This window comes from Rhamphochromis longiceps, linkage group LG5 (assembly GCF_057381845.1).
Source record: "Rhamphochromis longiceps isolate RC_006_pf linkage group LG5, R_longiceps_female_GT1.1, whole genome shotgun sequence".
NCBI lineage: Eukaryota > Metazoa > Chordata > Actinopteri > Cichliformes > Cichlidae > Rhamphochromis > Rhamphochromis longiceps.
In genome coordinates this window covers 8,051,414-8,071,363 of record NC_140561.1, presented here as the reverse complement: position 1 = coordinate 8,071,363, position 19,950 = coordinate 8,051,414, and the positions used below count along the sequence as shown (strand labels likewise).

The 19,950-nt window shown below is 40.2% G+C and overlaps 3 protein-coding genes across 4 annotated transcripts in view; 2 read left to right on the top strand and 1 right to left on the bottom strand.

Annotated features, from left to right (window-relative positions):
• Window positions 1-5,163, top strand: part of LOC146669152 (integrin alpha-5-like) — a 54,282-nt gene extending 49,119 nt beyond the window's left edge. The window contains exons 27-30 of the mRNA XM_085405611.1: window positions 2,474-2,587; window positions 3,023-3,124; window positions 3,240-3,362; window positions 3,906-5,163. Coding sequence (XP_085261737.1) covers window positions 2,474-2,587; window positions 3,023-3,124; window positions 3,240-3,362; window positions 3,906-3,989 — 423 coding nt within the window. The 3' untranslated portion in view covers window positions 3,990-5,163. The remainder of the gene's footprint in view (window positions 1-2,473; window positions 2,588-3,022; window positions 3,125-3,239; window positions 3,363-3,905) is intronic.
• A 2,129-nt stretch (window positions 5,164-7,292) lies between these two features.
• On the top strand, window positions 7,293-12,425 carry fbxo2 (F-box protein 2). Of its 2 annotated transcripts, XM_085405609.1 has the most exons (7): window positions 7,293-7,410; window positions 8,364-8,429; window positions 9,265-9,391; window positions 10,023-10,115; window positions 10,197-10,335; window positions 11,083-11,149; window positions 11,855-11,991. In XM_085405609.1, the coding sequence occupies exons 2-6, from the start codon at window positions 8,393-8,395 to the stop codon at window positions 11,122-11,124; spliced, it is 438 nt and encodes a 145-aa protein (XP_085261735.1). In that variant the 5' UTR covers window positions 7,293-7,410; window positions 8,364-8,392; the 3' UTR covers window positions 11,125-11,149; window positions 11,855-11,991. The 2 variants fall into 2 exon arrangements, with proteins under 2 accessions (XP_085261735.1, XP_085261734.1); XM_085405608.1 differs by lacking the exon at window positions 11,083-11,149 and having other exon boundaries at window positions 11,855-12,425.
• A 345-nt stretch (window positions 12,426-12,770) lies between these two features.
• On the bottom strand, window positions 12,771-15,690 carry svbp (small vasohibin binding protein). The gene is made up of 3 exons (XM_085405610.1): window positions 15,554-15,690; window positions 14,427-14,552; window positions 12,771-14,329 (listed from the first exon to the last, which is right to left on the bottom strand). The coding sequence occupies exons 2-3, from the start codon at window positions 14,538-14,540 to the stop codon at window positions 14,243-14,245; spliced, it is 201 nt and encodes a 66-aa protein (XP_085261736.1). The 5' UTR covers window positions 14,541-14,552; window positions 15,554-15,690; the 3' UTR covers window positions 12,771-14,242.
• Between the last annotated feature and the right edge of the window lie 4,260 nt (window positions 15,691-19,950).

The window sequence follows — 19,950 nt, the reverse complement described above, 5'->3', positions numbered from 1 at the left end:
CAACAATCATATGACCCCCTATGAGCAGCACTTTGGCGACAGTGGGAAGGAAAAACTCCCTTTTAACAGGAAGAAACCTCCGGCAGAACCAGGCTCAGGGAGGGGCGGGGCCATCTGCTGTGATTGGTTGGGGTGAGAGAAGGAAGACAGGATAAAAGACATGCTGTGGAAGAGAGACAGAGGTTAATAACAGATATGATTCAATGCAGAGAGGTCTGTTAATACATAGTGAGTGAGAAAGGTGACTGGAAAGGAAAAACTCAATGCATCATGGGAATCCCCCGGCAGCCTACGTCTATTGCAGCATAACTAAGGGAGGATTCAGGGTCACCTGGTCCAGCCCTAACTATATGCTTTAGCAAAAAGGAAAGTTTTAAGCCTAATCTTGAAAGTAGAGATAGTGTCTGTCTCCTGAATCCAAACTGGAAGCTGGTTCCACAGAAGAGGGGCCTGAAAACTGAAGGCTCTGCCTCCCATTCTACTTGTAAATACTCTAGGAACAACAAGTAGGCCTGCAGAGCGAGAGCGAAGTGCTCTAATAGGGTGATATGGTACTACAAGGTCATTAAGATAAGATGGGGCCTGATTATTTAAGACCTTGTATGTGAGGAGCAGGATTTTGAATTCAATTCTGGATTTAACAGGAAGCCAATGAAGGGAAGCCAAAACAGGAGAAATCTGCTCTCTCTTTCTAGTCCCTGTCAGGACTCTTGCTGCAGCATTTTGGATTAGCTGAAGGCTTTTCAGTGAGTTTTTTGGACATCCTGATAATAATGAATTACAGTCGTCCAGCCTGGAAGTAATAAATGCATGAACTAGTTTTTCAGCGTCACTCTGAGACAGGATATTTCTAATTTTAGAGATGATGCACAAATGGAAGAAAGCAGTCTTACATATTTGTTTAATATGTGCGTTGAAGGACATGTCCTGGTCAAAAACGACTCCAAGGTTCCTCACAGCGTTACTGGAGGCCAAGGTAATGCCATGCAGAGTAAGAATCTGGTTAGATACCATATTTCTAAGCTTTTCAGGGCCGAGTACAATAACCTCAGTTTGATCTGAATTAAGAAGCAGAAAGTTAGCGGCCATCCAGGTCTTTATGTCTTTAAGACATTCCTGCAATTTAACTCATTGGTGTGTGTTATCTGGCTTCATGGACAGGCACAGGGAGACTTAACGCTTCCATGAGGAAACTAGAAACCCAGACAGTGTGGTTCATTCATAATCATAAAACACACCAACACTGTTGGTTATATATCATATTTCTACACATATGAACCGTTCATGACCCCTGGAATCATTTATGGATTTCTCTCTTTTGGGGCTTATGGGAGGCACATCTTGTTGGTGTAGGTAGGGTTAGGACAGGCTGTATTCACGATGTGAACCCTACTCAGTTGGTAATTGTTGATTTCAAAGGGACACTTTAGACCCTCTTGGCTTTTTAAAAATATATAGGGTTTGGGTTTAGGGCTGGGGTTTCACTGACAATGACTTACACCTCACAGGGTTAAACTGAAAGCTGAAATATTAAATAAACAACAACATTACTTTGTTCAATACACGACTTTACTCATTTACACACATCACAGGAGTTTCAGTGTGTGCTGTGGGGATCTGAGAACAGAGGCATGTGAATTGCCAGCAATCTTCTTTTGATTATATCCAAAGAATGAAGTTCAGTTTTTAGTCAGTGGGATTTTGAATGAAGTTTTCTTGGCGCTCAAACTGGTTCATATCAACTCTGTATAGAGCACCGGTGACTTTGACATCTTATATCATCACTGCACTGTAATCTGCTCTTACTCTGTCACTGTGCTGCCAAAACCATTTAACTGTGTGAGCCTTTCCAGAGGACCCGTCTTATTTTTAGAACATGTTTCAACATTTTAGCTTAATTCAAAGTCATAATAACTGACAATACTAATGCTAAGCATAATACAAAGAAACATAATCTCTGTTTATCCATGTGTTTATATTGCTACAAAAACAACTGCTAGGGTTTATGGTTATGCAGTTATATCACAGCATGTGAGGTATTCTCTTCTATATCGAAGATGGGGCTGTTTCTGTATAGTTCTTACAGGAAATTTGTCTTGAGCTTAGAGTCACTGCCACTCCGAATATTGACTGCCAGATGATGCATTGAAGTGCCAAAGCTCACAAAGTACGGAAGTACACTCAACAAATCATCCTACAAATCAGGAACGTTTAAAAGACTTTTGCAGGCTTCTCAGTCCCTGAGGCTGTGAGAATTAACGCTTAACAGTGAAATTGACAAATGGAAAACTTTTTATCAAACTAAGGAAAGTAAAGCACATGTATGCAAATGCATCATGTAGTAGAAAAATCCTTGCATGTTTTTTTTTTGTTTAAATTGCTGTTGTGAGGGCAGTAATTAGTCATTAGTAATGAAAGAAATGACGGTGAATGGTTAACTGGAATGTGCTGTGCCTGCTCTGTCCCTCTGTAGACATGCAGTACAGTGGAGTGCTGGCAGCTGCAGTGTAATGTGGGGCTGCTGCAGAGAGGACGAAGTGTCATCCTGACTGTACGCTCAAGAGTCTGGGCTGAAACGTTCATGGAGGTGAGACTACAGGTCTTTGAACTCTGCATTACTGCTCTGTAGTGTCAGTCATGTCTTTCAAGTTTGAGAAGAAGAAACTCAACTAAGGAACAGACTAGAGCGGATGAAGGCGAGAACCTGCAGGAGTCTGTGCTCATGCTGCCCTCTGTCGACCGACAAAAACAGACAGTGTGTCTCATCCACATTAGATCATTATTCATACCTAACAGTTTTCCTAATGAACTTAATAGGCTTTCTACTGTTAATTGTGACATTTTATAATTAAATTTTGAGCCTACTATAACCCACAGTACAGAGTAGATGATGTATGGAACGATAAACTAATATTTAAAGAAATAGTACGAAACTGATTTCGCAGAAATCACAGAGGCTTTTGATTTTCCTTAGATACAAAAAAGTTTCCTCATTAAACTTTTGTTTATCGATCGTCCACAGCGAGCCTATAAGCAGTACACGCTGGAGTGCTCCGTTCACTTCAGCGTGGACAGGATGCCGTATTCTGTTTCTCCCACATTAAAGCCATCAGGATCCAAAAAGGTAACATCAACAGCTTTTTTCTGTGTTTTTACAATTTCACAAGCTCTTTAGATTTTTCATTTACAAATGAAAATCAGTGCACGGTGGATCAGTTCTGCGGTTTCCTGTTGTTCAGGTGGCGACTGCTGTGATGTGGAATAAACCCAACAGTCAGTACTCGGTTCCTGTGTGGATCATCATCCTGGCTGTTCTAGCTGGGTTGCTGTTGCTGGCCTTGCTCATATACTTACTTTACAAGGTAACAAGGTGTTCAAATACCCTACTTTTAGCATGATCACAGAAAAACAGCTCTGGAATAACTTGGTTGTTACACATTGCAGTTTTTGTAATATTCTTGATAAATATGAGATTGACAGCACTAACCTTCGGGCTTTTCTGCTCTACTGAGTTACAGCCTGAGCCAAAGACCCCAAAAACAGATTTTTGTTTCTTTAGTCAGTTTGTTTACTTATAACTGCTGAAAGCTGTGATCTGAACTAAAGCTGTGCTTGCAGGACACGGAAATTGTAAGATTGTCTTTCAGTTGTTACTGCGGGAACAAAAACCCAACAAAAACCATTACAGAAGCAAGAAAAACAATGTGTTGTAGAAAAATCAGTATGGCTGTCATTAGATAGTGTTTGTGGATTGACTAGATATTGTAAAAGTGACTATTCTTTAAGAGTTGTGAGTTGCATTTTGGGTAAGTTATCAGGGAACAGTGTATTTTTTTACACGTATCAGTTGTGAAGCTCACACGTTATTATTGTTTTGCATCTAATCTCTTCATCCTTTGCTTTAGATGGGCTTCTTTAAAAGATCAGACCCATACGGTACGACCATGGAAAAGGCCAAACTCAAACCCCAGGCGTCCTCTGAAGCTTAGATCTGAACGGAGCCTCCACCTGCAGCTGTTCCAAAGAACTGGAAGTATTGTCGCATTCCCAAAAAAATAACGGAAATTCCTAATTATAAGCAGGCCACCCATTCATGAAGGGACAGTTATGGGTGCTGTATCACTGGAAGATAAAAATGTCTGGTGCTGCACTAAAACATTACAGGGGTCACGCAGTTGGATATGCACTGCTGTTTGTTGGACATTCCTCTGTGCAGTCAGAGACTTTTCTAGAAGCTCATCCTGTCATATTATACTCCTGCATTGACAATAAAGAAACAAATGGACATCCAACAAAAGGCACCAAAACGTCGGTAGTTCATGAATGCAAAAAAAGTGTGATTCAAGCCATGTTTGTAAGCTTGGTGTTGATGATTTTGAAAATTCCTGCTTATGAATGATGCCTAAACCACTTGTTATTTATGGCACAATGATTTCCTATTGATTGTTGAATGTTGTACTGTACTGTCCACAGGAAGAAAAAAATCAAAAAAGCAACTTGCCAAATCTGCAATGTTTAACTTGAATTTTTCTCTCCCATATTGGGAGGTACTTTGTGTATGATGTAATGTATTCATTGTGTTATATTGATGTTGTGGCGCAGAATAAAACCTAATTTTGTATACCCACACAAGAAGCTATGATCAGCCTTTTACAGCTAGATTGGGCTGCCTGGTAGGGAGCTGGTTAGCACTGTTGTAGGAGCTGCCTGCTCGAGGAAGGAGATTTTGCAGTGGAGTAGGAACACCAGCAACATCACCTCGCTCAACTTCTTCTGCAGGAACCTGCTCACCAAATTAAACCCCTTTCACCCAACTTAATCCCCAAGAGCTCCTTCAGCTATTTTTCTTTTCTTTCTTTCTTTCTTTTTGCATTTAGGGGCACTGGCACATGGAAAAAAATGCTATATGTAATAGGTCATTCTTCTGACGTCTATTCACCTTTTCTTTAGTTGGACTGAACGTGAAGTCCTCCAACTTAAACTCCATTTTTGACACCACCACACACAAGAAAAAGCTACTCATTTAGAAACATTGATTTATAATTACTCCCTTTATTTTCCATTAAATTATCAAATAATGATTTCTTTTGTATTTTTAGAATAAAAATAATTAAATCCAGCACTGCATCATAAAACCCTGAAGTGCTGTTTTTATTTGCAGAGTATTTTAGACTTTCTTATAGTTTACACCTGGGACACGGAGGACAAAAACTGTGATGAAATGTATTGATGCTTTCATCAACCAATAAAAGCAAGATGAAAGTTTGGAAGTGATCCAATTAGAAGTAATATCCTTCTGATCAGGAGTAATATCCTTGTGCAGTAAGTTTAGACCCTCACATTTTCTCATGAAAATGGGACAAAATGTCAACACTTGGGAGGACCAGAAGACATATGGACACATTTCCCATCTGATGTTATTGAAGATAAGACCCTTTGTAAACCAAAGGAGCAACTGCAGTAAAAACACAGCAAAGGTAGGCTTTACATTTTACATTACATTACATCAAAAGGCGTAAACTACATCAAAATGTGCTGTCAAAATGCTAAGAAGCAAAAATAATTTCTAAAATTATTATTTTTAAATCGCCGAATAAGCTTGCAAGATAAGAATAATTTAACGACTCTGCTGTTAAAGTGTGTCACCAGTAATTCCTTTGTGGCTTGTGGGTATGACCGTCCCTTAGTTTGGGTGTATGACTGATTTAAGTTTGTAAATAAAATAAGAAGTTGATACGCTATTACTTTTTTATGATCTATTTAGCCCTACAGCTTTGACAAAATGGGCCATGATGGTGCAGGGTGTTCTGGGAATCCATCCTACCTGACAAACCATCCTACCCGTTGTTTCTACGCATGCGCACAACACGAAACTCAGTGGCGAACCATCCTACCTATGTGAATATAAGCTACTAACATACTCTGATGGGTACAATTAAGTGCCAAACCGTCCTACCTTTGTAAATGTGACGTACAAGCATACTTTAACAGCTAAAATTAAGTGGCAAACCGTCATACCTACTTACATTTGTGCTGGAATGACTCTGTGACAGCAGAAATGTGCATAAACTACTTACAATAGGACGTTTTGCCAAAGCAGGACGTTTTGTCAGAACACCGGCTTCATTAATATTGTTTGGTTCGTTTACTTTCGTTTAAATTAAAAACTTACCAGTCATCTAAGTTGTGTTTCCATCATAAGTCACACACTTTTCCTGGGAGTGCTCATCAGACAAACCACAGAGCAAATCTTTGTCTAACATGTGAACAAGTGTTTTACATTAAGGGCATAAGCTCGCTTTTGGTTTTTGGCAGAACCATCATATGATACCACATCTCCCTCTGCAGGTGATATATGTTACTGCCATCCACAACCTTGCTGCCGCTGCAGAGGAATGTGCTACACATTGACAGCATAAAAGATGCGTGAAGTCAAGATTGATAAAATATTTAATATCTACTCAAAACTAAGGCCCAGGCACGAGGAAAGGTCCACTAGACAATATTTTGGACAGATATTTTATGTGTGATGTGTGAGGCCTATGCAGAACAGCAGCACGGACATGTGCTGCATCACCCTGTTATATTGTCCACTTGATGGTGACTGCAGCTGGACTCCACAGTCCCAGTGAGTTCCCAATGGATGTTATGAGTGGACCATTAGTCTTGTACAGTCCCACTCAGGTCAGTCTGCCTGGTGTTACAGCTTAGAGTCCTGGTGTACTGCTCTATCAGCCGGTCTATAAGTCAGCTGTTTGATTGTAATGCATGTTACTGTATGGCAAATTCTACTTGGTCCCCTTTCCCATCAGTTTAAGATGTGTTTCCTGGTTTTGAGTTTATTTTCACTGGGTCTGTTCACTTCTGGAATAACTTACCTTCTACAATCTGGTGTCCTTTCATATGTCATAGATCATTTTCTGATTTTAACTAATTCGCAAAGTTTGGTATTTAATTCTTGTTATTTCTTAACTTTCTTGGTTATTGTTTGGCTCTTCTTGTATTTGAATGCTACATAAAACCTCACGATCAACTAAAGTGACCCTATTAGTATATGCAACGTGACTTACTGAATGCTTTTCTCCCACAGCTGCTGTTGAAGTGTTTCCTCTGACATTTGTGCTGAGTCCATGTGTGTTCTGCTGAGTTATGCTGGATGGATGCACCCTGCCTCCAACCAGAGTGTTCTGTGTCTCTCCTCCTCCTCTCTTCGCTCTCACTCCTTCTCGTGTGTGTGTGTGTGTGTGTGTGTGTGTGTGTATGTGTGTGTGTGTGTGTGTGTGTGTGTGTGTGCGTCACAGTCTATAAAAGCCTCTCTATTGTGGGGGTGCAACTCTGCAGAGGAACTCAAGTGCAGGCAGAGAAACAGCCAGAGGAAACAAAAGACTGCACCTGGCCACCTTCTTGTCTGTGAGTAACATACACAATATGCTGCTTTATGCATTTAGCTCAGTGTTTTATTTAAAGCAGAGCATGTCATTAGCATGCGTGTCATGTAGCTGTTATGCTTTGCAGGGGGAAATGACTCAGTAGTTTTTTCTCAGTCTCAGTGAACAGCAAAATGCAGATCCAGTATCTTGCACAGTGTCTGATGCACAAAACTCTGTGAGACTAAAATGACAAGTTATCGTTTTGGGCCTTAATGCAAAAATGATTAGCTCATCTTAAAAAACATTGTTGGTACCAGTGCTGAAGCACACAAACACCAGGCATATAAAGAGAAAGCTAATGACCAGGCACTGTACATACACTGTATTCGAGCTGCTAGAGTTTAAAAGTGTTGCTATCCCTGGTTGTTTTCCTGCTGACTGATGTCTGTCTGATGACTGCTTGATCCTCTGTGATGCCTCCTATTCAGCATGTAAAGCGTGAGGCTTTCACCCTCTCTGCTGTGCTGTGAGTCAGCAGACAGGGTATTAGTGTTTGGGTTGGGATGTTTTTGAGACTATAGGTCTCACCTCATATGCTCCTGAGCCCACCTAAACCACATATGCTGATCATTGATTGCACCAAATGTCACAAAGATTTCAGTCAATTTAAAACAGCCTTTTGCTGTAAAGGAAACTCTAGCACCATGTGACCACTAAGAGTCCCAAAGTCACTATGATTCTCCTTGGATGTTTATTTACATGTGCTTCCCGAGCACAAGCCTTTGCCTTATTGGACGTTCCCCATTGAGTGGAGTTCAGCAGTCTTCCAGCTGGCATGACACACACACACACTACTGTTCCAGCACACTACTGTGTAATATAGAAGAGACCTGTATGAGTACCTCTCCTGCAGCTAAGCCAATACCTACATGAAGGATCTGGTTTAAATTGTAATACTGGTCCAAGTAGCAATTTCCTGTTTTTCCTGTGCAGGTCGTGCCTTCTCTGAGTGAGCTGTAATCATGGCCAGAAACCTGCTGAAGAACCCCAGCGGAGATGGTAAGATATTATTTTTCCCTCAGTGGATTAGAGAGCATGATGAGCATTTCATCAGATGCTTTTTAAAGTAGTAGTTTTGACATTTTGTTTATAACTTTTACTTTTTGCAGAGCTTACCTCTTGTATGAACCTTACATGTACACAAGAGCCTAGTGTAGGATACAGGATACCTCCAAAGTTACAAAGCAAGGCAGAATCCAAGCAGTCAAAGATGAGACAGGGAGCAGTGCACACATAAGGAGGTTCACGGGGAGGCCACTGATCCGAAAGAGGGAGCACAAGATGCTTTGGGTAGACTGGAAATGGGGCACAGGGAGAAACAATAACGAACAGGAGACATACACACAAGAAGTAGTGTTATTCATTTAGAAACATGTTTCTAGGCACCCGGTGAATGGTAGTCCAGTGTCCACTTTTCTTCTTGGCTCTGCTTTTGGTCTTCACCAAGTTCTGAGGGGGGGTATCTGACTGGTTTGCCGTCGAGTGTGTTCAATAACTTGCTAATGATTTCTGCCTTTTACCGTGATATTTTAGGATGTGACACTGAGAACAGCTGTCAGCTTTGTTCACTTTTGTTTCTCATAACTTACTCATAACTATTTCATAACAGAAGTTGCATAGCTAACAAGTTACTCACCAGATCAAGACTAAATTAGATTTCTTTTTAAAAACTATTAGTTCTGGTCTTTTTTTTGAGGCCGTTTCGTTCTGGCCAGCACTCAAATGCAACTAATTGTGCTCTTGTATTTGACCCAATAAAGCTCATGTAAAAAACAAAACAAAACGAAACATAATACTGTGACTGGAAGCTTGAGACTGTGGATTTCCCTCCCAGATGAGTTGAAATTCTGGGAGCTGATAGAGAATGGTGGGAGCCAGTGGAAGGTGGAGGACATGCCGGGAGACTGTGGTCATGACTTTTGCAGTGAAGGAGTGACTAAATACTTTGCAACCTCCTTTGAGTGAGTAGTTATCACATACAACATATGAGTATTGGTCACACCACTACATTCTGTCAGGCTTCTTTTAGGGTCACTGGAAAAGGTTTAAATGGTAAGTATTTGTATAGCGCTTTTACTAGTCCCTAAGGACCCCAAAGCACTTTACACAACCAGTCATCCACACACCGGTGATGGCAGCTACATTGTAGCCACAGCCACCCTGGGGCGCACTGACAGAAGCAAGGCTGCCGGACACTGGCGCCACTGGGCCCTCTGACCACCACCAGTAGGCAACGGGTGAAGTGTCTTGCCCAAGGACACAATGAGACTGAGACTGTCCAAGTCGGGCTCGAACCGGCAACCTTCCGATTACAAGGCGAACTCCCAACTCTTGAGCCACGATCGCCCCATAAGACGTTAAAATGTTTGGACAGATAGTTATGATACTCTATAATACAGCGCATAGTTCTAACAGTATTATTGAGTCTGTCTCAACAACATATGTACATGCATAAGGTTTTACTAAACTACAACTTTGTTATTCACATGAAACATATTAAGTTCAATTTAAACATCATATATGTGGCAGAATGCTTTTTTTGTTTTCTTCCCAAAATTAGTTCAGTTTGCAAATATATCCTGTGTGTCCCAGGCTGTGTCTGAAGAGGCAGGTGATTGACCTGCTGGCAGAGGGATTCTCATCTGAACAGCTGGATGCACAGCCTCCTGTCACAGTACAAGACTGGTAGGACACGTCTGAACAGACACGTTATTTCCTTTGTGTCAGAGAACAGACTCAGTGATTAAAGGGAAGCTCATCCTGCAGGTACTGTGGGAGGACGGACTGTGGCTGCACCTACCAGATGACCGTGTGTCTGCTAGATGAGAACCACGAAGTCATACAGGAGTTCAGACCAGATTCGGTGACTCTGGACCCCGACTGTGATGACTGCTCATGGAAAGAGGTTTTTGAAAGCCCCTTTAACTGTTGGTAGAACCTCAAAATCCCATCCTTTCGTGAACCTCGGGACCAAAAATTGTCCCGCCCCAAAAGTGCTCTAAAAATGTTATATATCAATATTTTTTTCTACTTTAAATTAGTCAATCTTTTAAAACTACTTCTGCTTAAAATATCCATGTCAAGTTTTAATTATATTTTCATTGTTTTAACCCTTTAAATCCCAGTTTTATTACATGAGCGCCCTGTTTTTTTAGCCCCAAAAAACAAAAAAACTAAATATTTTCCAAAAAAAAAACATTTGAAGTAATATTTGTTTGTTATTATAATTAGGCCTTTAGATGGACCAAAGATTGGCACCAACATTCATTTCGATCCACTTTTATTTTTTTTGTAGGAGCGCATTTCATAAAATGCACACACTATCGGTCCTAATCGACCACGCCCAAAAAAGTGCTATAAAAAATTTATATATTAATATTTTATTCCACTTTAAATTAGCCAATCTTTTAGACCTACTTCTCCTTGAAATATTCATGTCAAGTTTTAATTACATTTCGCGGATTTTAACCCTTTATATCCCGGTTTCGTCACATGAGCGCACTGCTTTTTTAGCCCCAAAAAACATAAAACTTGAATATTTTCCAAAAAAACCATTTGAGGTAATATTCAATTGTTATTATAATTAGGCCTTTAGATGGACTAAAGATTGGCACCAACAGTCATTTCGATCGCCTTTTATTTTTTTTTTCAGGACCAGAAAATGGTCTCCAGGCGGCAAATGCTGCTCCTCTAGGCCAAAAAAAGTGCATCTTCCCGGGGTAAGTCGCGACGATGACCGGGGCACGATCACCGGGGACTGCTTTTTCCAGCACACACGTCCGATACCACGTGACAACAAATACATCATTTCCTGTTGACTAAAAAAAAAAAAGCACCCTCTCACGGTTCTAGGGACCGAAAATGGTCCCGCCCGATCAGCGGGCGAAGCCGCTGCTGCACGCCGGGAATCAGGCTTCTTTCCCCGCAGGTCTGTCTAAGCAGCCCGCTGTTTTCCAGCCCGGGGTCAAATGTGAAGCAAGGGCGCCACCCGGTGGACAAATAAAAAAAATTACAACTCTAAGGCCTCCTCAAAAATGAAAATGAAACTTAAAAACATCGACGATCCCTTTGACCGTAATTAATTTGCAGTGAAAAATAGCGTTTATAATGGGTTTCAAGGGGCAGAAATCGGCCACGAGGTTCGATAGTGGATGCATGCCTTTTATTCAGCCATTTAAGCTCATTTAAAAAACTCAGACTGAAATTTTAAAATAAAATGGGAAAAAAAATACATGTTTGAAAATTTGGCTATACTCCATTAAACACAGTGGAAATGGCGTGGAATTAAAAAACGCAAAGGCCACGAAATGATCCCAGGTTCTACCAAGGGTTCAGTTAAAAATCAGATTCTTATAAATGTGTGACAAACACAGTGCTCTGTATCCTGCATTACAGCTCACAGTGGTTTTCTGTCTGTACTGCAGGTTAACCACACGTTTTCTGACTATGGCCCTGGGATGCGTTTCATTTCCTTTGAACATGGAGGACAAGACACTAAGTTCTGGGATGGCTGGTTTGGAGTCCGTGTCACTGGAAGCTCCGTTACTATTGAGGTTTAAGCAGCACTGACAACAGAAAAAGGGAACCACATAATAGTGAAAGGTGGAGAATAAAGAACTAGAATATTATTGTCAGAGCTTTCGATTGATGGCCAGCTTTGCCTTATCCTGCATTTTGCTTTTCATGCTGTGAAAACACTGCTTCACATTTGTAAAATGACACAACAAAACCCTACCATCGTGTCATCTTGGCTTTACTAACCTGAAAATCCTTAAACTGCTGCCTGCACCAGTTATTATCTACTACATAATCTGTTAACTACTACCTCTGTGGAACTACACTGTGGGTTGAACTAAGGGACTGACTTGATGAGTGGGGTTCTGAAAGTGACCACATTTTATCAGTTAACCTGGAATTATAATTAGGATATAAACCAAAAAGTTAATAAAGAATTCAATGGATTATGACTTGTCCTCATTTATAAGAAGACTGCTTGTAGGGGGTTGAGAATATCAAGATGGACGTACTTCCTCTGCTACTGCTGACTATATGTGGTCACAAAGGCTTTCTCGATGGACCATGAATCAATACATCATATACAAATGTTCGGTAATTTATTCAAATATTTTTCTTTTAATACTTCTGTTCTGCTACAGAGCAGAGGGGTAATCTTACCACCACACCCTTACAAAAAAGGTGGGGTGTTAAATATAAGAGCTGCTGATCTGTTGGTGTCTTTGGAGATGAAGGACTCAGGAAGTAGCTGCTGTTGATGGCTTTTTGTGTTAATTCATCTGACAGATAAAGTTTTGTCAAAACACAAAGAAATGAAAGCACATATTCAAAAAAACTCACTTTTTATTTTTTTTTATAAATCATACTCAGGTCAGAGTAGATGCCATAGGGTAACAAACAATACAAATATTTATAGGTTACAAAATTAGTGACTGTGGCAAAAACATGCAGGAGTAGCTCGTGAACAGATCAGTGAGACTCTGACGAGTCTATATGAGCTGTGGTAACACACAGATATTAAGGACAATGGATTTTAAAGTTACTATTAGTTTGTGTTCATGAATCACTGAAACACAGCCTCATGGCCAGAGCGGAGCGTAGTGTTGCATTAAGTATGCTGGTAAGAGAATGAAAACTTTCAGACAAAATCTGAAGAGCTAACATGGACCAAAGAACTTTGTTTCTCCAAGACTTCCACCAGTCTGCAGCTCCACTACCTCCACCTAGAAGTCCCTGAATCCAAAAGGATGTGTGCCTCTGAATTAGTTTGTGATATTCTCTTCAAAACATCAGGACAGCTGTTCTTATACAACAGGGTATGTATTTAAGAATGTATGACACTACGTATGTAGTAATGGTAAAGAAGGCTTCCAAAGGTACGTGAATCCAGATCAGCTGAAACAGTTCAAAGCTGGGCCAAAATTCACACACGATGGCAAATTCATCCGGATAACTAACAGACAGACTGACAGAACACATACCATCACTGGAAATCACACGGACAGATAGAATAGACTTCACTCGCAGTAGGACATAAAAATGTGACCTTCTACAGTCTGTGATTGGGTCAGAGTGAGACATCACTGTAAGGTACTGGCTGAAAAACACAGTGGAGTGGAGGAGTGATAGCAGGATATTAAAATACTCCTAATAAAAACGTAGGCAGGTGACAACAAGTCAGGAGAGCATAATGTACAGACTAGCAATGTTTATGACCGGAGCTGTGCCAAAACTGATGATTTCTTCAGTAAAGCTGTGATTTTTCCTCATTACTATGGTACTTTAACACCTGCAGCAAGCTTTAAATATTAAGAAGTTAAAAATAAAGCACTCTGTCAAAACAGGCTCTTAACAACTCACTGTTGCAAAGTGACAATGAGTTGTTAGAGGAGAGGTCCAAAAACATCTCTCCTCTCATGGATATCAGCCTTAAACCCATTTCTGGTTGGCTGAGAGACTTCCTGGGTTAAGAAAGCAGGTAAAAATATCACTATGTATGTTTGACCTGGACACCTTTCACATGCACACCTCGGGGAAAGGAAACATCAGTAACCTGATGCGCCTCAACATCAGCTTACAACAACTAATGTGTGGCATTTTCAAGTCCGCTGCAGGGCCAGGAACTGGAGTCTGTTAAATGTCACATGTTGCCTGATTCAACACCAGAAACAAATACTTTTTAAATTGTTTCCAGCAGGTGGCAACAACAGAGATGCAGCTGAATATAAGAGAGCAGTCTGTGTGTGTGTCTCTCCATGGTGTTTTTGGAGGGTGTGTAAAATAGGGAGGACAGAGCATCATTCTCCTTGTGACTGCATCTGTTTACAAAAGGCCTCAAACTGCTGCTGCTCCAACTCTGTCATCACCTTGTTCAAAGCATAGATCTGCAAATGAAAGAAAGCAATCAAATTTAATGTCTGTTTATGATTTTAGGTTGGGGTATGTGTGCTAGGTTTAATAACAAAAGGGGATGATGGCCACCTCTGCTCTCTGCCGCTGCTTGAGCTCTTGCTGTGCAGACTTCTGCTTGGCTCTGTCTCCTCTGGTCGGGGTTGAGTTCAGCTTTGGTTTGTCTTTACGACACGCAGGCTCCATGGTGATGGTCCACTAGAAATGTAACAAGAGACGAGCGTCAAATGGTCTCATAGTGACAAAACATTAAAAAGAAAACCATATATTGTGACTAAAAATAGAGTCAATATGAGAGCAAATCATGATGGATTGTCTAATGTGATCAAGAAGAGTTCAGTAACACATAACTAGCTAAACCTAATGAACAGCTAGTGAAACAAACAAATGAGGAAAACAACAAAAACGAGTGGGTGAGAGAAGCTGTAGTTTCAAGGTTTACAATCCACTGCCCAATTATACAGCCGTGACATCAAGGTGGCAACTATTCACAATACAGAAATTTGAGAACATTTAAATAAAAAAGGAAACAAGAGAACTAAACCCTTTGATGTAGAAGATTAAGACACAAAAAGCGCAACTTTTAACAAAAATGACCCACAAAATGAGAAATATATCAAGTTTACTTAACTAATTGTGGATTTTATACATTTAAATACTTATTTAAATGCATCACATCACCCCTCCCCTTTCCCTCCAATTATCCAGTGTGTGTTTGTGTATGTAGGCCTTTTATAACTTGTGATTTTGCTCCTTCTCTCATCTGTATGTTTAGGAAATTAAACAAGTATTTTAGGCAGTGTCATAACCAGCTTTATGATGAATGCGTTCCACATTTACACAGTTTTAGGAGTTTAGTTAGGACCTTACATTTTCATTCCCTGGACAGCGGGAAGTTTTAACGATCTTTCCCCCTTATTTTCGAACAAAAACCATTAACGGAGTTAATGGATGATAAATGAGCGTTAGCTTTGGCTGTAAAGCTGCAACAGCAACAAGAGCGAAAACAACTGTGCCGACACAAGTCAAGTGCTCCACAAAAAGAGAAATCTAAACGTCCTAAATGTGCAGCTCTAATCCTTTATCGCCAAGATCGTCTCTGTACATGTAGCTAATATTAGCGAGCTAAGAGTTTGGTTTTAATAGAGTAACATTTCAATCGCCAGCAGCATTTTAGATTCTGATAATGGTACACTTACCCTACAGTTGACAAAGTAAAGACAACAAGTAGAAAAGGCGTTATAACGTGCTTTGACCACCCTTAATCAGCTTGTAAACTGACTGCAGCTAGCTACTAGACGATCACTAGTGCTACCAACAAACAAGTCCGTGTTTAGTCTGCGGGCATTTGTGGAAGGTTCCGGATATTTTTCCTTCTTTTTCTATTCAAATTTGCGGTCAGCTAGAGGCAACAAAACCACATTGGTGCCCTCGATAGGTCTTATGTAGTTTGTGAACTTGGAAAACTAAAAAACAAACAATAAACAAACAAACAAACAAAGAAAAAAAATGTGGAGAAAATAGTCTTAGTTTTGTATTTGTTAATCTGATAAAAAATAATAAAAAAAAAAGTTGTCACAAACTTCCTGATCAGGCTTTTATGGACATGTTTATTGAGACTTTGTATGTCTACAAGACTGAGTCAACTTCTTCCAACTGTTTCTGTTGAAATATAATAAAATATACTGATATTCCTTAATCGTTTCTCTGGCGTAATAAAAAAAAAAAAATACTAAAACTAACACTGAAACTAATAAAAGCTAAACTAGAATCAAAGATATTCAAATAACAAAAACTAAACTGAAATGCGCAAACACATTTTGGAAACTAACTGAAACTGAATTAAAAATAAAAAGTTAAAATAAAATAAAATAAAATCTAATAAAAAACAAAAACAAAACCAATAATTCTGGATCCCACATTAAGGCAAACTCCATGAATTTTGGTAGATTTGGCAAATTGTTTCAGAATATGTCTGCATCATTAAAAAAAACTGTTACCAAATGCCGATCCTTTTTTGCTTGTATGTGTACTGTGACATGTTTATGTCTGTATTCATGAAAAAAAGAAGAAAATATTCACTGATAGATGTGTAAACATATACATGTTCAGATTCATGAATATGACTTAACCCAAGCAATTTCCTGTTCTGCTTTACAGACCTGCACCAAACTATCAAATTTATTATATATTTACTGAGGAAATGCTGTTTAGGTTATGAATACTTTACATTTATTAGTGTGAGTCTAACTGTCTTTGAGAATGAATTATAACTGTTAGATATTCATAAATGAACCCAGCCACAGAGAGAGTGAGGGTGTGGTAGGAAGGGCATTTGGTGTAAAATCATATGCAAACATGATTCATAAGGACATGCAGATGGTTGTTATGATAGAGGATGATAGGGATGGTGTGAGATGGAGCCAGATGATCCACTGTGGTGATCCAAAAAGGAAGTGTGACAAAAGAAGAAGAAGAAGATATTCATAAATGATTTTGTGGCATTTAACCCAATAGATTTTTAAGTTTTTCTTTGACTGAGGTCATGTCTGATGCTTAGTCCAAAGGACAGAGGTTTCCCATCAGCTGTGATCTGTAACCTGTAGCTTTACAGAGAAAGAGTTTGCAGACACAAATCAATTGTGCTCCCTCTGCTGGCTATGAGTTGAACAGCAGTACAGACTTGTTGCAGATACTTGCCTCAAGATTCGTTAACACAATGCTGCCTTTATCAAATTTTTTAGTTTTTTTTTGTTCAGTCTTTGATAAAACAAGATTGACCTCTTTGTCTTGAACGCCAAGAGTTATATCTGGAGGAAACCATGCACCGCTCATCACCAGGCCAATATGAGTCCTACGGTGAAGCATGGGGCTATCAGCTTCATGCTGTGGGGCTGTTTTTCAGCAGCAGGAACTGGGAGATTAGTGAGTGTCGAGGGAAAGATGAATGCAGCAATGTACAGAACATCCTTCATGATAACCTGCATCAGAACAACTATGGACCTCGGAATGGGGTGAAGGCTGATCTTCCAACAATACAAACACACTCAAACTTAATAATGAAACCATTGCCAATAATCAGCACTGTTCTGTGTTCATAATTCCATCAATTCTGACAAGGTTGCCAACAACACTGGTTGAAATGAAGCCCCACACCATGACAGAGCCTCCACCATGTTTTACAGATGGCTGTGGACACTGTTGTACCTCTCTACTCACCTCCTTTATTGACGTTGATTTGGAACAACAATTAAAAATTTAGGTTCACAACTCCATAAGACCTATTTACACTGATTTTTAGTCAGTTTTTATATTTCATTTCTGTAATTTGGCATACATGAGGCTTTTTCCTTGTTCCCTTTCCTTAAGAATAACTTCCTGACAGCCACCTTTCTTCTGAGTCCATTTCTGTTTTGACTTCAGTGAACAGTAGATGGTTCAGATGCATCTCTCAGGTTCTGTGTCAGGTCTTTACTGGATTTTTCTTTTTAGGCTTACCAGTTCTTTTTCATTCACTCGAGCATTTCCCTCCAATTTTTTAAGCACACACTGCACACCATGCCAAGGTACACCAAGTTCTCAGCTAATAGGGGAACACCTTGTTGGTGCTTTTAGTGAATAATCTGTAATGACCTTTAATAGTTCATAGATTTCACGTAAAAAGATACGTGTAGCCAATGCAGAAATTCTTTAAACCTGTGTTATTTATGGTTAAAAAAGAACAATATAAAAGTAAAAGAATTTCTTGATTTATGACCTCATTGAGAAATGACTTGGACAAGAGCAAGAAGTTGGTCACAAATCTCTTATATGTCTTCAGAGAGACTGACATTTGGTCACAACAAAGGTCCCTGGATTTAACTGCCATCAGTGATCTCTAATGTCGCGTGAAATCCTGGAAAAGACCAAACCCATCGGGACCAAAATATTTCATCACCAGAACAACTTATTAATGATTTGCAGTAACTGTTCCCTGTGAGGGCACACATGGAATCAAACTATATGAGAACCACCTTTTCCTGGGGACTTTCCTAAACCACCAGCCCCGGTTTGCTACACATATAGCTGTAATATGAATAGAATAGAATAGCTTTTTATTGTCACCGTTACAAGAATAATGAAAGGCAGTTTGGCATTTCTCCATGTGTGTGAAGTACACAATAGCGTAAGTATTTACACAATAACAGACAAATTTACATTTACACAAGAAAGATATGTACAAGTTATACACACACAACTGCAAACTTACACACACATACATACATATATATATATATACACATGTATGCATCCGTACATACATACACACATATATTTCCACACACACGCTTACATCTACATACATGCCATCTAACTAGCAGGTGCATTGAGAAGTGCAGTGTGATCAGTGATATTGAGTGTGAGTGTGTGTGGGGGTGATATTGCACATTGAGTGGGGGGGGGGGGGGGGGGGTGCTGTTGCAACTATACTAAATAAGGTTATAATAAATACAGTTTAAAGAGGTAGGGATGTTGGTTGCATTGAAGTATAAATAGAAATACGATTTATAAATAAGGTGTAATGTCCATGAGTGTTGGCAGTGCAGTCATCCTCCAATCAGGGTGGATAATGTTTGACAGCCTGTGGGTAAAAACTTGAGTCTGTTTGCCTTCGACCTAATGGACCTGTAACGTTTACCAGAGGGAAGGGGGGGAAAAAGTGAATGTCCAGTGTGCGAGGGGTCTTTGATGATGATGCTGGCTTTCTGCTGAAGTCTGCCAGTATAGATGTCTCTGAGGGGGGTTAGTGAGGTGCCGATTGCCCGCTCTGCTGCCATCACCACCCGCTGCAGTTTCCTCTTGTCCTCCGCGGTGCAGCAGTTGAACCAGAGTGTGCAGCAGTAAGTCAGAAGGCTCTCGCTGATGGAGCGGTAGAAGTTTACTAGCAGTCTTTGGGGTAATTGGGCCTGACGTAGTTTCCTGAGGAAGTAAAGCCTTTGTTGTGCTTTCCCTACCTGGTGGGAGATGTTTGTGGACCAGGTAAGGTCGGCTGAGATGTGGACTCCGAAGAACTTAAAGCTTTCTACCCTTTCTACCTCCTCCCCATCAATGTAGAGGGTCGAGTGCTCAGATCGCTTTGTTCTCCTGAAGTCGATTACCATCTGCTGTGTACCATGTGCTGTGTATCAACTAAGTTGAGGCTAATTTTAAGAGGTTTCTAATAAAGACTGCAACAAGATAAAGTGGAACTGCATGGTGTGTAGCGCTGGCTGTTCTCTAGTCAGGTCTGGCCACTAGATGTCGCCACAGTCCAGCAGTAAATTTCTGTCAGTTTCCATTAGCACAGATCATTGGAGTGCGTGACATTAGAAACATAGACGTCTCACAAGAGAAACTTCATCAAATTGTTCCCGTTGGAACCTCATCATCTTACACCTGCATATGTGGCCAAAAAAGGAATCTTTAGATAAACAGTTTTTAAGTGTTGTCCACTGTAACTGATAAGCACTGCTCACACCGTACACATACTGAGCAGACTCCCCTCGGGGCACCTCTTCAGTGCATAAATCAACTAGGTGAGGAGTGAGGCTGACACCGGCCAAAGGGTGGTCCACAA

What these genes read in the sequence shown, in the direction of transcription:
- fbxo2 (XM_085405608.1), top strand. Translation starts at nt 8,393, where the DNA reads ATGGCCAGAAACCTGCTGAAGAACCCCAGCGGAGATG. An exon ending in GAAGAACCCCAGCGGAGATG is followed by an intron (nt 8,430 to 9,264) that starts GTAAGATATTAT and finishes TTTCCCTCCCAG; the next exon opens with ATGAGTTGAAATTCTGGGAG. An exon ending in CCTGTCACAGTACAAGACTG is followed by an intron (nt 10,116 to 10,196) that starts GTAGGACACGTC and finishes CTCATCCTGCAG; the next exon opens with GTACTGTGGGAGGACGGACT.
- svbp (XM_085405610.1), bottom strand. Translation starts at nt 14,540, where the DNA reads ATGGAGCCTGCGTGTCGTAAAGACAAACCAAAGCTGAACTCAACCCCG. An exon ending in AGCAGCGGCAGAGAGCAGAG is followed by an intron (nt 14,330 to 14,426) that starts GTGGCCATCATC and finishes TTTCATTTGCAG; the next exon opens with ATCTATGCTTTGAACAAGGT.